We start from the raw sequence: 15916 nt of genomic DNA, 5'->3' as shown, positions 1-15916 counted from the left end.
AATCCCCCTGCCATGGGCTACTTCCACTAGGACACTGCTTGTGTGACAATGTTGTTCATCCTTGCCTTGAATCAGTTCTTGTGAGCTCTGATATTTTTTACTAAGAGTCTTCTTATGCTTGCTTCTTATCAACATGCAATATCCTTGTTTCTTAATAGCATCTTGGTGTTGCATTTTTGGCGGAAAACTCTCCATTAATGCTGTCCAAGGGTATATGCTTTCAGTAATTAATGATAATATAATGTTGAGTTCTGTGAAATACTTGTAAAGAATGATTTTAATATAGCAATAGTTAGTATTTCAGACTCTTTCAAAACTCTTCTACTCACTGTAAATTCCCAATATAATTTTACTGACTTAACAAATCAAGGTACAGAATTGAAAGCCAGAAGGTCTGTTGTACAGCTGAGAAGTATGTTACAGTTCACTTATGTACAATAATTAAAAATCAAGATTATGTGAAGCATAACAGTATTGCATACATCTGTAGATCATGCAAGACAGCAAAATCTAAAAGGAAGTTCAGAATCACAGAGTATTCTGGGTTGGAAAGGACCCACAGGGATTATGAAGTCCCGCTGTTAAGTGAATGGTCCTTGTGGGATCAAAGCCACAACTGTGGCATTACTGGAGCACACTCTGACCACCTGAGCTCTGAATTAGATCCATGTGGTTGCTTCTAAATTCCATTACAAAGTAGAAATAACAGTGCTTTCATTGCATGAAAAGAACACGAGCTTAGTTGTTACGTGACAGATCACAGTTAGATTAAATGCAGCAATTAGTTGTTAGGATCCTGCGCTCTGACACTGGTGCAGCTCAGTGAACTGTGACTTTTACCCTCATGGGAGATGGCAGGCTGTCCATTTACAGAGGCTTTAAAATGTGAAAGCAGACAGAACTGAAGCAGTAAGGCAAATGTTTCTGATAAGGAATGCAAATCACTTTGAGAAGGAAAGATTCTACTTCCCTGGGTTCTTTTAAGTTATTTTAGAGTGTTCTGGTTCCTTAAAAAAAAACAAAAACAAAAACAAAACACGCACAGTAAGGTATTGTCAGGAAGATAGCTAAATTGTTCAGCTCTCTCAAGTTTTGTTATCTTATATAAACTTTTGGGTTTTTCTGTCAGCTCAGCTGTTTCTGAATCCTGTTGACAGTTTGCTCTGTGTGGTTCAAAGTTATCCTTTAAATGCACTCCTTAAATTTGTGCAAAAATAATACAACATCCCAGGATCCCTAAAGAGTGGGTAAGCAGAGGAGCCTCCCATTAAGCAGTTGTTTGTTATTACGATCTGCTGGATGCTTATGACAATGTTCAAAGCTCCTGTGAAAGTAATTTTTTTCTTTAGTTCTCAATTTTTCATTTTTCTATTTTAAAAAGATAAACCAGAAAATAGCTTTAAATAGACTAGGATCAGAATCATCTTAACCTGTTGTATAACAGTAAGTAGGTCATTGTCATTTGGCTTTTTTTTTTTTAATAATGTGCTAGAAAACTTGTTTGGAGTATTAAATACCCATTAGCCCACCTGAAATCAGGTAGAAGCTTTGTTAGAACTAATAGAAAAAGGAACAATGTGCCTTGCTTCTCTTGGGTTGAGTGGCAAGTTGATTCAGTCATTTAACAAGGTAATACTGTACCTTGTTGTAGAAAAATTGAATAAATGCTTTCAGCATCTCCATTGATTTTTATTTTTTTCCTTAAAGCTTTAACAAAAAATCTATATATATTTCAACAGACTCAAATTAGGTAAAGATCCATTTTGGACTGACCTGCAAAATTAAATTACCTTTGATGTGTGAGACAAGTCAATAGCCATTTCAACCAGGGTATCACTTTCACAGAAGACAAAGTTGGAGATTTACAAATGTTTCTGCTTTTAAGAAGGTGCCCTGGTGAAGAGTAGAGGTGAAGTTCATAGCCAGCATTTCCTCGCAGCACTTGTGCTCACTTTTCTGTAGAGCCCTTCTTTTGCTTTAGGGGCCTGGAGCCAGTCAGGCTCTGGGCTTACAGGCAACAAGGTAGCTTACCTGTATTTCAGTTTGGATTAGTCTGAATACTAGTTTGATGATTAAACTGCAAGGAGAGTAACTTCCTTTTTTGTAACACAGAGGAATGCTTACTGAAGTAGTATATATATTGTATATTTTATAATGCCTGTTGAAATACTACACTGCAATTATTTTGTCAAACAATTTTTTTGGCATAAAGATCTTTGATACTGGAACTTTTCAGTAGGTGTAGCTATACTGCTGTTATGGAGTAGGCATGAATCATTCTAAAGGTTATTGCTAAAGAAGGACTTTTCTTTAATGGCCACAATTTTGCTTCCTCAAAGTGAAAGCATTGCCATGTTAGATGGTAGCTGAACTCCCAGTCTAATCTTTGTCTTTGTCTCTCACAAAGGGATATCCTGTCCCACCAGTAGGCAGGAAGGTGCTTTGCAGGAAGTGTCTGCCTGCTGGTTACAGAAGAGTGTAATATCTGCATTCAGAAATAGTTTTTGTGTTCCCCTTTTCTAAACTTTCAGCAGATAATCTGTATGGCCTTAGAGCCAGAATGAAGGTTTGATGTTAGTAATCATGCACATATTCTAAATAAAACTAAAATTTGCACCTGCCATATGGTAGTGATGGCTGGAATAAAATAAGTTGAAATAAAATGACGAACACTACTTTTATTTTCCATGTCTTTATTTGTTGTATTGTCTCTTGTCATTTCTTGTAGTGTATTGGTGCTTGATAATGGGATGCTTATTAGTGAGCGTAGTTAAGAGATGTTGGAAGGAGTTTCTTAGTTTTAATCATAGAAGGAAACCAAGTAAGATCATAAGGAAACTTTGGTGAAACATGTCCTCTTCTGTGAGATTTGATTGCTTTTTCTTTTAAGAATTTCATACTGATATGTTGAATGAGACTTTCTAGAAAAATCTGAGTGTGGAAAATATTCCTAAAAACTATAACTACTAATCTGAGGAACAAAGGCAGACTGTTTTGGGGTTTTTTTTCCCAAATTATCCTCTACCATCTAATAACTGTGGGACATCCCAGGGAGCTCACTGACAGAATGCAATTGTATAATCAAGCTTAAAATCTAACAGAAGGTATATTGTCCAAGCATTGTTTCTGTCCAAAAGTTATGAAATGTCTTGGGAGAAACACTGATTGAGGGAAGGCAAAATTGGAACAGTAGCTTTTGTCATATACAACATTCTGTAAAATAAGTATAGACTGCACCTCATTTACACAGTTTTTTGGCGCAGGATGGTGTAAGCACAATCTGGGTGCTCTGTTCCTATCCTCCCTGAAGGAGCTTTAACAATCTTCTTGTACCAAAAGAGAGTAGACTACTCATGTACTTAACAGAGAAAGATGGCGATGACGATAATTTTTTCCTACTAGCATGAAAAGAAACAGAAACTTCTTATGGTTTCACCTGAATGTACAAATTTAGAGCACATCAGAATTTGGCAGTATGTTCTGACTTGCTTTGCATAGCATTTTTTTTCAGACATTAAATCAGTGCTGACCTTAATCATGCATTCTCACAGTTCAAATTGGACTGAAAATAAGTGAGTCAGCATTGACCTGAAAACAAACAAAGCTCTGTTTGAAGTTTCACAACTGTTCTTGAAGATCATATGGAAAACTGGTTTATGAACCAGCTGTCTGCTTGCAGTGGGTATACACAGTCTCACTCAGTGAGTTTACCAGGCATTTATAGAAAAATAGGTTAGGACTTCCCAGTTGGAAGAACAGCTTGTGGTACTGATTCACTTCCCTCACTCCAGTATTGATCACTGCTTTCCCCATAGGAAAACCTGGAAAACAGGGATTACCAACTGCACGAAATTTGTCTCCACCCTCAAACCTGGAGAAACCCTTTTCAGATTCTTGGTGTTTAGTTTTATGGTAAAAAGCTTGTCAGTTTTGACCAAAAAAAAGTAACTACAAAGCTTAAAATTAGTTGTCTGTTTGATCCTTTCATCTTCTTTTGTCTTCTTCATACTGTTTATAATGAAAGCTGTCAGTATAGTGTGCTTCATCTCATGGTTCATCTCCTACTGCCAATCTCTGATTTAGGCTTTTCTGAAAACCTGGCTCAAAAATGTCACAAAATGGAATTAAATTGAAAAGTAGCAGAGTATTCTCTTCAGTTTGTGTCTCCCTTTCTTTGGCCTCTGAGATAATTGCCTTTAAATTTTGCACTCTTCACATATGCTTTTCCATTTCTCAGATTTCAGGAAAAAGACTGGGCTGAAATCATTATATTGACTTGTCAATGCATAACTAATAATACAATGAAGATATCGCTACACTCACTTTTTTCCCTGCCATTGCTCCTTGCTTTTCCATTTCCAGCACAGCTGCAGTGCTAATTGCTAATTGTTGGGCATTGTAAAATTAGCTACTGCTATAAATTCTAAGTAGTAATGACTAAAATCTGGAGTCAATTATGTAGCCAGTTTTGCGTAAGGAAGAGGTGCACCATCACTCTTCAGATGTGGCTAATGGATTCAGCATTGTCACCTCCTAACAAAAAAAGCTTTTTATTTTTCTACTGGAAAGCCAGATGGTTTCTATCTGTCCTTCATAGCAGATTTGACCTTTAAATGAGAAATCATCAGGGACCAATGATTCATTGGCAGACAAAGGACTCAGCAGGCTTTAAAGGACAGTGTCTAATTGACTGAGCTCTGTTTCAGATGTCCATTGATTAAAGAAGGTGCTGCAAAGATGCTGCGTTATAGGCGAGGTTATTGTGAGCACAGAAAGCAGAAATACCTGGTTCCCATAAGCAGGAGCTTAACTGCTGTTTGTGAAAGAACCCCCATTCATTTTGGTACTACCTTTGGATAGACACAAAAAAGGATAAAATCATAAGAGAGGAAAGTTGTTTCTCTGTGGGCTGTAGTACTGAGAGCACCCTACACTGATGGGGGCTCACCCCCCTTGATAAGAAAATGGTCAGTCTAATTTTTTTTGGAAACTAGCAAAAAGAGAGAGCAGATATGTTTTTTTCTTTAACATTAAATATGTCAAAGTAAATTATTTTTATTCTACTGGTATAAAAGCTGAAGCAGAGATGTGACTGGAGGTACAGATAGTTTCTGAGCTACCTTGTTTCTAAACCTGAGCTAATTGTTCAGTTTTTTTCCATCTGGCTTGTAGTAAAACTTACACTGCTTTTCCCCTCCCCTGTGCTCCCCAGTCAGCCAAAGGATAATTGAGACTTAGTTCCCAAGTTAGTGAGATGGAAAGGACTTTCTACGCTGGAGCTTGATAAGCCTTTTTAGGCAGTGGATATCAAAACCAGCAGTATTTGTTAAAAGGTGGTACTAGGAAATCTTCCTAGAGGTTTATTAATGCCAGTAGGAAATTTGCAGAAGTAAAGTCACTTCTGCTTGATAAGAGGCTCTTTGTTTCAGCAGTATTTTCTTACTGCTCCAGGGAGGTTTATGCTTTGTAAAAGTGTCACATTGCCACTGAGCTGATTGTGCTTCGGCAGACGTTCCTCTCTCTGTCCATTTGGGTAATGACACTGCAGCTGCACACCCAGGTTTTTTGTTTCTAGGCTGTTGATTTTTCATGCATATTAATTAATTTCAAAATATTGAAAAAATACAGAAGTTGGAGTAAACACCAAACATGAACCAAGTGTGAGAATACTCTTGTGCTCTTGTTGCTTTTTATCAGTCTCTAGTTGATTGTAAGTTTTTGGCCAGTATGATGAAATTCTGAGCTGGAACAGTATTATCTTTGAGTACCATAGTGGCTAAAACCCCAATTCTCACAGAAGTTCAGTTTAGAGATATTCACTAACATCTTTCTTGTCTTCTATTAAAAAAAAAAAAATAGAGAAACCTACATGGGCTTATTTAGAAAGCACATTTTGTTCAAATTGAACCCATGGAAACAAAGACTTTTGTCAGAATAGTCTCTCAAATGAAGTTTTTCATGCAAATAAAGCATCTGAGTAGTTTGTGGTGTGCATTGTTTGGACTGTAAGCAACAGGAGTAGGAGCAAAGCATTTACTGAAAAAGATGAAATGTGATAAGGATTAAGCCAAGCACCTGGTGCCAATTTCTGCCACATGAATATTGGATGCTAACTAATGTAATAATTATAAGGCAAAACAATAAAAATATTTTTTTAAAAAATACATTTTTTTCTTTTTTGTTATTTTTTGCTGTTAATTGTTCTCTGTCTCATTTTAGTAGTGCTTACATCCAGTATATATTGTGAGGCATTGGAAAAGGACACTGAAGTTTCTCTTTAAAGCAACTGAAGTTGCAATGCACAGTCCCATGCTAGTGTGATAAAATTGTATGAAACATAAGCAGTGTTGCCTAATGTTGCTGGAAGAACAAATACTAGAGCACCCACTAGTCTTCAGAATGCCTGATTTATAATTTGTCTGAAAACTAAACAGGATTAACAAAGAGTTCTCATACGTACATCTTATATGTCACCTTACAATACATTACTACCACCAGTAATTCTGAAAAACAGAGCTATTAGTATCCATGAAATACGGATTTGGGAGCTGCCCTGAAGATTATAAAAGTTTCCACAGAATTTCCAGTTTGTCTTAACCCTGAGTGCTAAGTACCTCATCCATTTCTGGTAATGTTTTACAAGTGAGAAGATGCTTGCTAGTGAAAAATCCCTGAGTTTAATATGGTAACTGTGGTCTATATTGTACAGTAAGTCTGATTTGAGGACACAACAAGTCCACACAAATCTCCTCTTCAGTGGAAGGGAGAGGGCAGTCTTGTGCTTCGAGAACAAAAGGTGAAAGTGCAGGTGAGTCTTGGAACTCTGCAGGGAAGTGCACTTACCCACAGTAGTACTCTCCCACCTGTGTTTTCTTACAGTTTCTTAATCCTGAGCCCTTTACACTTCCAAACACAAAATAGCCAAAGGCAGAAGGTTAAACTTGGAGGTTCATTCAACTGAATGAAAACCCAGGCCTGTCCATTTTCTCAGATCTTTTACTACTGTTCTTAATAAGATGATTAGTGTTTTCTTGAATATTTCATCTCTTCTTTTTGTCATCCTTTTTTTTTTCTACTTTACACAGCTCTGTGAGGCTTACTGTGTGTTTTCTAAATTTTCTGTGAAATTAGCTTCATAGGACATCTTTGATGCCATTTTCTAAACAGTACTCATTTTAAGTACTCTCATTTAACAGTACTCATTTCCTTGAAGACAATTCAAGGAAAAGAAGGGAGTCCGAGTTTACAATCAGTTAGCATTGACTGTTATTCTTATAGCTGTTGTGCTCTTCCTCTGTGTGTTAGATTTTTGGGATAATCATGATGTGAAGTAGTTTTTCTTTTTTTTGTTCCTGTAAAAGGTTTTTTCCCCTTCTCTGACTTGCTGTCTTGCTAAATTCTCTGGTGTGATTCTGCTGTAAGTGATGATCCCCTTCTTTTCTCATTATCAGCAGTTAAGCCACAAGTAAATTACACTTAAATGCTTGTGCCCACACCCTCACTCCCCCATGTTTTCTTCTGAACTGTCCTTGGTATTCTTTTCCCCTTTTAATTTTTGTCAATTGAAAAACAGGCACAGTATCAGGGTAGCTGACAGAATTTCCTTACAAACTTCAATCCTCTTGTTGTAGATTTTAATACTAAACTATCCTCTGTTCAGGGAGATAGGAAGTGGACAACTTTAATTTAGTTTCAAGTTGAAAGTCAGTATCTTGGTAGACTGTTCTTACTTATTCAGCCTCTTCATCCTTGGAACATTCAAGTTGTCCTCTTGAGATTTAATATTTCAAAAGAGTATTTGTATATCAAATGGAGTTTAATGTTTCATTTTCTGGAATCAAAGCAAAAGTTCAATTAGATTCATCAAGCTTCTTTTTTCTGTTTTACAAATCCTGAACTATAACAATGCACTTGATTTAAGTATCAAAGTGAGAGCTCTAAGTCTTCAGGTGGGTCGTCTTTGATGCCTTCATTATGGTCATCATTCATAAGTGCGTAAAATGAGATAATTGTATAGCTCATCAGAATTTCCCCCCCGAATTCAGCTCTGTTTTTAACACCATGCAAAAATCTCTTCCTGTTGACCTCATCTGTGAGAAACTGTCAGCTTTTAGAACTCATCCCACATTGGAACTCGAGAGATTTCAGATAAGAATTACTGTTGCTTTCCTACAGTAGCTGTAAGTCAGTGTGTATTAATCTTGCTGCTGCTGTTGCAGCTCAAGAGGTAAATTGTAATTTTGCCTTATTTCTTCTCATTTAGGTTTCAGCAATCAGTTTTAATGCAGGGCTGAAAAACTTTAAGGCACAGACTCAACACTGGGCATCATTTGATCCTTCTGTTAATTGTGAACTGATTGCGAGATCTAACCATGGGTGAATTTCTTTGCACATATTCAGTGTGCCCAGTGTGTTTTGTGGGAGGTGGGTTTAATTAGTCATTCATTCTGTGGAATAAAACTGCATCTTAAATATAACTAACTGCAGAAATTCTGAGAAGGTCTTATGTGAGCAAATTAGAGGATTGCCAAAGTATTTGATTACTAAACTTGTGGAAAAGAATGTTACGGTGGGGTTTTTTTGTTGTTGTTTTTTTTTTTAAAGTGGAGCTAGTGATTTTGATGAATTCTCATTAACATTACCTTTTTTGTGAGCACTAAACTAGATGTGAAAGAAATCTCTGCTGTAATTTGGGGATGCATTTAAGCTTTTGCATAATTGCAAGCATGTGAGTAGTCCATTAAATTCCGTTGGATTCTACTGTGTGCGTCATTCACTGTCTAAAACATCTGATGTAGGAGTTAATAAACTTCCTTCTCTTGTTTGTTATGAAGATGAAAGTTCTTCATACCAAGAACTTCTTAGAATAATCTGCTGAATCTCTCACTGGTAACATGTTTAATTGAAAGTTTGAACTTTTTTGGCTTAATCCATTCTTTCATATTGATCAAACATTTTTTAGAGAGGAAGTTGAGAAAAAACTACTTTATACTTACTTCAAACATATCGGCAACAGAGTTATAATGGTTATTTTGAATGAAGAAACTTTGTTTATAGAACTCTTTTGCAACCTAAAGGCTTCTACAATTCTATAATTTTTCCATACTGTGCTGGCTAGCTTAGGCTTTTTATTACAGTGCTGAAGGGCACTATTTTGGAATATATTACCTTTGAAAGGAACACAGAGTTATATGCTAAACTGAAATCAGTTAACACTCAACTGAAATCTTGGAGCATTTTTGCTGTCATAAAGAGGGCTGTTGATGAGTATGTGGTGTTCTTGGTGCATGGAAAGCATACAAATTAGGACATGAAGGTGGTATCACCTCACAAATTCAACCTTATTGTGAAAATGGTTGAAATAATTTGGCTCACATTTTTGTCACCAGCTAAAAATAGTGAATTCAGGGAAAATGTTTAGAAAAGACTTAACTGTGTCTTACAGTCGCAGCCATGAGAAGGTTAAGAAACAAATCATTTGATATTTGCCTACATGAGAGATTTCTGATTGACAGCTCTTTAATATAAAAAGTTTTAATGAGCTCAACTGTTTGAGATGGAAATTGGACAAATTCAGATAGCAAATAGGTCACAGTTGTTAAACAGGACAATTAATCATTGAAACAACTTACCTAGGACGTGAAACATGCTGACTTGGCATAAAGATAGGGTAAAAGAGATTGTTTGATACCATTTTACCTAGTTCATTATGCAGGAGGCTGAAATACTCAAGCTCCACAAGTGCTTGAATTGCTTGAGATTTATCTTTATGAGAATAAAGCATATGACTACATGGCAGCAATAAATCTTCCACAACTAATGTGAATTTGCTGGCCAATTTAAATTCTGTTACCAGCACTACTTTGCAAGGTAACTAGTACTTTAAATGATGGCCATAGTGTTGCTTAGGCAGTGGTAGGATCTAGGCTCATCAGAAGAGACTTCAAGGAGGAAGAAGATAAAACCAGGTTCAGTGGAGTTAGGGCTGGGCCTCCAGCATGTTAGGGGAATTTGGATCAGTTCTGAACTATTTTCTTTGAATTAGTTGGAAGTCACTGAAAGGCATTTACTGCCTCTTCACAGATGTTCTTGGCATTGCCAAGACAGAAATTGGAAAATACAGGTATTCCTGTATTCTTAATTATTGTGCATTCAGAGCATTCAGATTTTAACTCATGTGCAAGTCGTAAGTACTAAACAGAATGTGTTACTGGTACAATGTTATTGTCAAAAGAAAAAAACATGTAAGGGGTAGCAGTGTCTCCAAGCAAGTGTTCTTGGCCTGTGGATACAGTTAAAGAAATTCTCACTTACATACAAAGGTCAGTTTTAGCACAGTTGATTTGCTGACTTTCTTCCCATTCTGTATTCTTAACTGCTCATTTTTTACTTAACTCTACTTAGAGTTTTTTTAAGACAAATGTTAACCTGAAAGTAGGTTTAGAGTAACAAGTATTACATCCTTTCTAAAATTATTGGGATCATCCAGACTCTTCCAAATTTGTATTTAATAGGTGAAGTTCTGTGCTTTTTGTCAAGCCGCATTTCATTCTCTACAGAATATTGAATATTACCTCTTTTTCTCATAGGATTTCAGTCCTGCTTAAACTTGTATTTCTAAGTGCTTCTCTTGACTTTTTGACCTTGAGCTTTGAAATTACTGGTTTGAATTAGGGGATTGTTTCTAGCTTATTTAAATACTATTTTTTATTAGAGGACTTTAAATAGCTGTTTTAAATAACATTGTACATTTCCAAGAATCTGTAGCTTAGAAGTAAGAGAGAGATTCTTCACTAAACTGCCAAAATGACTGTGTCTGCTTCTGTATACATTGATAGAATAATGCATGTTTTTAACCACTGAACTAATTTTAGCCATTTCTGCTCCCATTCCAGGTGCAGGACAAGTTTCGTCTGGACCTGTCTGATGAAGAAGCTGTCCATTACATGCAGAGTCTAATTGATGAGAGTGTCCATGCCCTCTTTGCAGCTGTCGTGGAGCAGATACACAAGTTTGCACAGGTGAGGTGTTTTCTTCTCTGCTGCTGGGCTCTGTGGTAGCTGAGAAGTTGTGAGTGGTAGATTCATCACTATGAGATGTTTTAGTTCATTTTACTACAAGATGAAACTTCTAGTTGTAGGGACTGGAGAACAAGCTTGTAGAGGTCCTATAAAACATTTTGAAGCACCATAGCAATCATGCAAGGTCTGGTGTCTGGGACCAACTTCTGATGCCCATCCAGGCTGGGCAGGAGCAGCCCCAGAGCAGCCGTGCCCAGAAGGGCTTGGGGTGCTGTGGGTGAGAGGCTGCACATGGCCCAGCCATGGCACTCCCAGCCCAGAGAGCCAAACGTGTCCTGGGCTGCACCCAGAGCCCCGTGGGCAGCAGGGCAGGGAGGGGATTCTGCCCCTCTGCTGTGCTCTGCTCTGCTGAGACCCACCTGGAGCACTGCATCCAGCCCTGGGCTCCCAGCACAGGAACCACAGGGACCTGCTGGAGAAGGTCCACAGCACTTCAAATGTTATCAGAGGGCTGGAGCACCTCTTTTAGGGAGACAGTCTGAGAGAGCTGGGATTGTTCAGACTGGAACAGAAAGGGTCCAGGAAGACCTTACAGGACCCTTCTTGGTGATGATCTGGGTGACAATAGATTATTGGCTCTGTTATTTTTGTTTTTACAATATACCCTCTATGAAGAATGATGTGTTTACCCCAACATCTTTTATTCTGTGCTGTATTACTACAATACACACTAAGACAATAAAATACTTGATTCCCGTGTTAAATAAAACTGTGTTTACAAAAGCATTTCTGCTTTGAATTTCCAATTCTTTTTTTTTTCCTTAAAACCGTCTGACATTTAGTTTGTGTTTATCGTGGATTTGAGACATTACACTATTTTCCTTAAGTATTAGACCATGACAAGAAATAGAATTAGGAGAAAAAATTGAACTGCTCTGAAAAGCCAGTCATTATCCTGATTTTTAACTGATTTTTTCTTCAAAAGGCCAGTCAAGTTCTGGTATGAACTGTGGAGAACTATTCTTATGGCTGTCTATTTTGCTAAAAAGCATCTGTTCTTTTCTTCAAACTTAGTTTTTATTTTGAAGAATTGCACTGTAGAGCAGGATGAGAAGAAATAATGTAATTTCCATTTATGTGTATATTTAATTAAGGTGATGTTTTATGAGATGTAAAAGAAGGAAGTGTAATTATATGGAAATGATGCAAAATTTGTTGTCATTCACTATGGATTACTTTGAACTTTGGATGGAGAATGGGAATTTCATAAGACAAAGTGAAAAATGCCTGGCATCTGCCTTAGGGTTCAAATAAAAAAAGTAAAAGCTATTAGAAATATTCAAGGTTGAATGTTTAAGTTTGTCCAGTATGTGTGTAGACTTCTCTTTTCATTACATACTGACAGTCACTTTTTTTTTTAAGACGTGCCTTTTTACTTCATTGGCCTGAGGTGACTGCCACACTCTCCCAGATAATTGTTACTGCATTTGTGAAAGTGTATTACAGGTTGGATTCAGGTGACCTTTTCCTTTTCCATTCAGGCTTGTTTTGCTTGATCTTTCGTCCCTGATTTTAAAATAACAGAACAGATTTGTTCAGAATATTTAAAAGTACCCAAGAATGTTATTCCAGGTTTCTGTGGGATGGGGCTCTGAGCAGCCTGGTCTAGTGGAGGGTCTCCCTGCCTATGGAATAGGGTCTAGGATTAGTTGGTCTTTAAGATCCCTTCCAACCAAACCATTCTGTGATTCTGCCTCCCAGGAATGATGTTCTAAGCAAAATGCTGATACACATTCCAGCAGGCACTGATTGCATCTTCCATTCATATTTTTGGGGGTTAATGTGCAAGCCCACTGGTGTATTACACTTTGGACACCAAATTAGCAGATGTGACAGCCACTAATGTAGGCCTGATACAGTTATCTCATTTTGTGGTTTTTACCCCTTCAGCTGGCCCATGCTGAATTTCATCACAGAGGTATTTTCCTCAGGCTCTGTGCAATCTTTGTGCACTGCTGCAGAGTGTGCAACCTGTATGCTTTTAGCTTTCCTTTCTGCTTCGGGCATCTGGTGCCTAGAATGAAAAACAAGTGTCTTGATTTGCAAGTGCTACAGGCATCTCATGACTCCATGTGATGCTAGTTTTGGAGTTCTAGTTACTGCCTTTATTCGCACTCTAAAAAACTTAGGCTTGCAGGCTTTCTCCTGCAAAGATACTGGATTGCAAGTGTGAGGAAGATGCAAAAACAATAGACAAAGATTAATCAGCAGTTGACAAGTCTTAAGAATCTGTGGTTTATTAATGTATTTTTTTTAATACTTAAAAAGAATCCAATGAAAAGTAAGTGTAATTAATGTCAATTCTCTATATTATGGGTGAAATGGGAGGCTTCTTAGCAATATTTATTACTTCATCAGTCAAAATCATTATCTTTTTGTTCGAGGCAGTCTTAAGAATTTGCTGCTGTAGTCTTCATGGAGTCTGCAAATCGTTAAACAAATGAACAGTTAATGGGTTGTGAATTTGCTGTAAAGGGATCATCTTACTCAATGGCCAATTGAAGCTTTCCCTTCCTTCATCTGTAATTCTGCATGGAATTGCCCGTGGCCTTGTTCTTCATAGTATTATAAGTTTTCTGGAAAAAAACCCAACGCCACGCAGGTGTTATGACACAAGTCACAAGTGTAAACAGCAGATTTGGCCTAATGCCACACAGTATTTAATTTCAAATGCTGTTCAACACATTTTTTGTTTATCAATAGATATTTATTCTTTTACTGCCTTCAGAATAGGCCTGTGAGGAATCTGCGCAATCTACTGCAGCACTTAAGAGCTTTTTAACAAGGCTGTTTATTATAGTAACCATGGTGTTTTCAGTGTTCTGTATGTCACTCTGCATTAAGTAAAGCTCTTGGATAAAGCAGTCTGGATGTTTTGGAATCAGCTCAGTATTCTTCTTTTATAACAATATTCTAAATTGTGTTTAGTTTACAGCTGTGTTATGAAGCCTTAAGTTTAATTTCTAATGTGTCTCTAATCTGTTATTTTATCAGACCTTTTCCTGCATTGCCTGTCTCCTTAATGGTTATAAAAAAAAGTTGTCTCAAAAGTAAATAAATTCAGCATTTAGAATAAGCTAATGGTGTTGTACAATAGTTCTCAAGAGGAGGAAAAGGCGCATGCTAATTTTAGTTGACACTAATGAAGACTGGATAGCCATTTCTCCCTGGAGAGTCATTTTCATTTTAGCAGCATTATTTATTTCTGTAGAGAAGGAAACAATCTACAGTTGAAGTGTCTAGTTTCACATTTTATTTCCCTTGTAAATTTACAAATCAAGTCAGTTGTATTCAGGGCTGAAATGGTAAGCAGTGATTAGAAAAGTGAAAGCTTGTGGGATACAGGGTGTCTCACCTAAACTATAACTGTACAGTTTTTGGGGTTTATTAATGCTTGGCTGATACCTGCTTAGGAGCAAACTCAGTTTCAGCTGTACAAGTTCCATGGATTTAGAGTATCTCCTGGCAGTAACCCCAGTGCTTCTGCATCAGAGAATGCAGCACCTCAGCACAGGGCTTCTGTTTTTCTTCCTACTGGATGTCAAAATAAGATAGGGAATGTCTACCAGCAGGACTGTATATATTGGATAAAATAATTTGTCAAAGGGGTATATAGAGTTAGCTTCTGCTTTTTCCCTTAAAAGGTTGTGAAAGTCATCTACCCTTACACATTTCACCATGTTTTTAAACAGAGAGTTCAATTTGTGCATAGCATTTGTTCTTTGAGAGTAAAGCAGATTGAGTAATCTCTGTGCTGTTGTGTTTTTTTCTTTTCCTTCAGTACTGGAGAAAATAAGCTTTTTGCCTGCTCATGGTGGAAACAAGCAAAATCACAAAACAGAGACTTTTCTCAAGCCCTTGTGGACTTAACCAAAAGTTTTGGAAGGCAAAAGCTGCAGATTTAATAGTGTGAAGAACTGAGAACTCAGAAGGTAGAGAAGCTTTTTGAATCTCTGTTCATTAAAGGTTTAAAACCAACCATTTTTTTAAAGGAATATCATTGTTTGTACCATCCTTGGGAGCCTCAAAGATTGAAGTAAGCAACTTCCTCTCAAGCCAAAGATAACTGGAAGAGGTTGGATTAAATGGTGAATTCTTGTACGTGTTAATATATTTTCTTATTTAAAAACAGAAGTAGATACAAAGCTAAAGCAGGGAGGCTACAGTTTCTTGGTGCAGAAAAACCCCTCACAAAACTATGTTAATCCTCTCCTGTCCCTCCCCACCCACTCTGTTCCCTGAATAAGTTTTAAATGTAATTCTATGATACTTTATTTCCTGCCTTAGGCAATGTTATCATTTAGAATGGACAGTCATTTTTTGCCTGCTTACAAAGTGTTTTTAAGTACTGATAAGTTACCCCAGCTGTGGGCAGCCAATTAAATGATTACTAACAGGCTCAGCAATGGGAATGCACAGTTCAGTATTTCACGCTTGAACTCTAAAGGTTTTCTGTACAGTGATTATATATTCTTCACTCTAATAAAAAAACCTTTGTTGTTTCAGTCTTGAGGTGTTCTGTTTTGTCTTTTTAATCTCACTTGCTGAGACATGGCACACTAGAGGATTATTTTTGTAACTACTGTCTTTTTGCAAGGATTTTCACTTCTCAGTTTACTTGATGCTGGAATAACACCACTCATGAAATTACTTTTGTGCCACATGTTGAGTTCATAATGAATCTGGTTTGTATGATCAATAATGTAATTAGGTCTTCATAAATGTGTGGCTCTCTTCAAAGGGTGCTCTAATAGTCATGTGTTTTTTTAAATAACATTTTAAGTCACGAAGAAATCCTTCCCAATTATAAAGATAAGAGGGACCTATTTGAATGT

The 15916-nt window shown here is 37.0% G+C and overlaps 1 protein-coding gene across 2 annotated transcripts in view; it reads left to right on the top strand.

The window, feature by feature from the left end:
• The window catches only part of PIK3C3 (phosphatidylinositol 3-kinase catalytic subunit type 3), a 66571-nt gene extending 50985 nt beyond the window's left edge, over positions 1-15586 (top strand). For both annotated transcript variants that reach the window (XM_026795094.2, XM_005489676.4), the window contains 2 exons: positions 10896-11021; positions 14863-15586. In XM_026795094.2, the coding sequence (XP_026650895.1) occupies positions 10896-11021; positions 14863-14877 (141 nt within the window). In that variant the 3' untranslated portion in view covers positions 14878-15586. The remainder of the gene's footprint in view (positions 1-10895; positions 11022-14862) is intronic.
• The last annotated feature ends 330 nt before the right edge of the window (positions 15587-15916 follow it).

Source organism: Zonotrichia albicollis, chromosome Z, assembly GCF_047830755.1.
Source record: "Zonotrichia albicollis isolate bZonAlb1 chromosome Z, bZonAlb1.hap1, whole genome shotgun sequence".
Taxonomy (NCBI): domain Eukaryota; kingdom Metazoa; phylum Chordata; class Aves; order Passeriformes; family Passerellidae; genus Zonotrichia; species Zonotrichia albicollis.
Note: the sequence above shows the minus strand (reverse complement) of the source record. Positions and strands in the feature narration are given on the sequence as shown.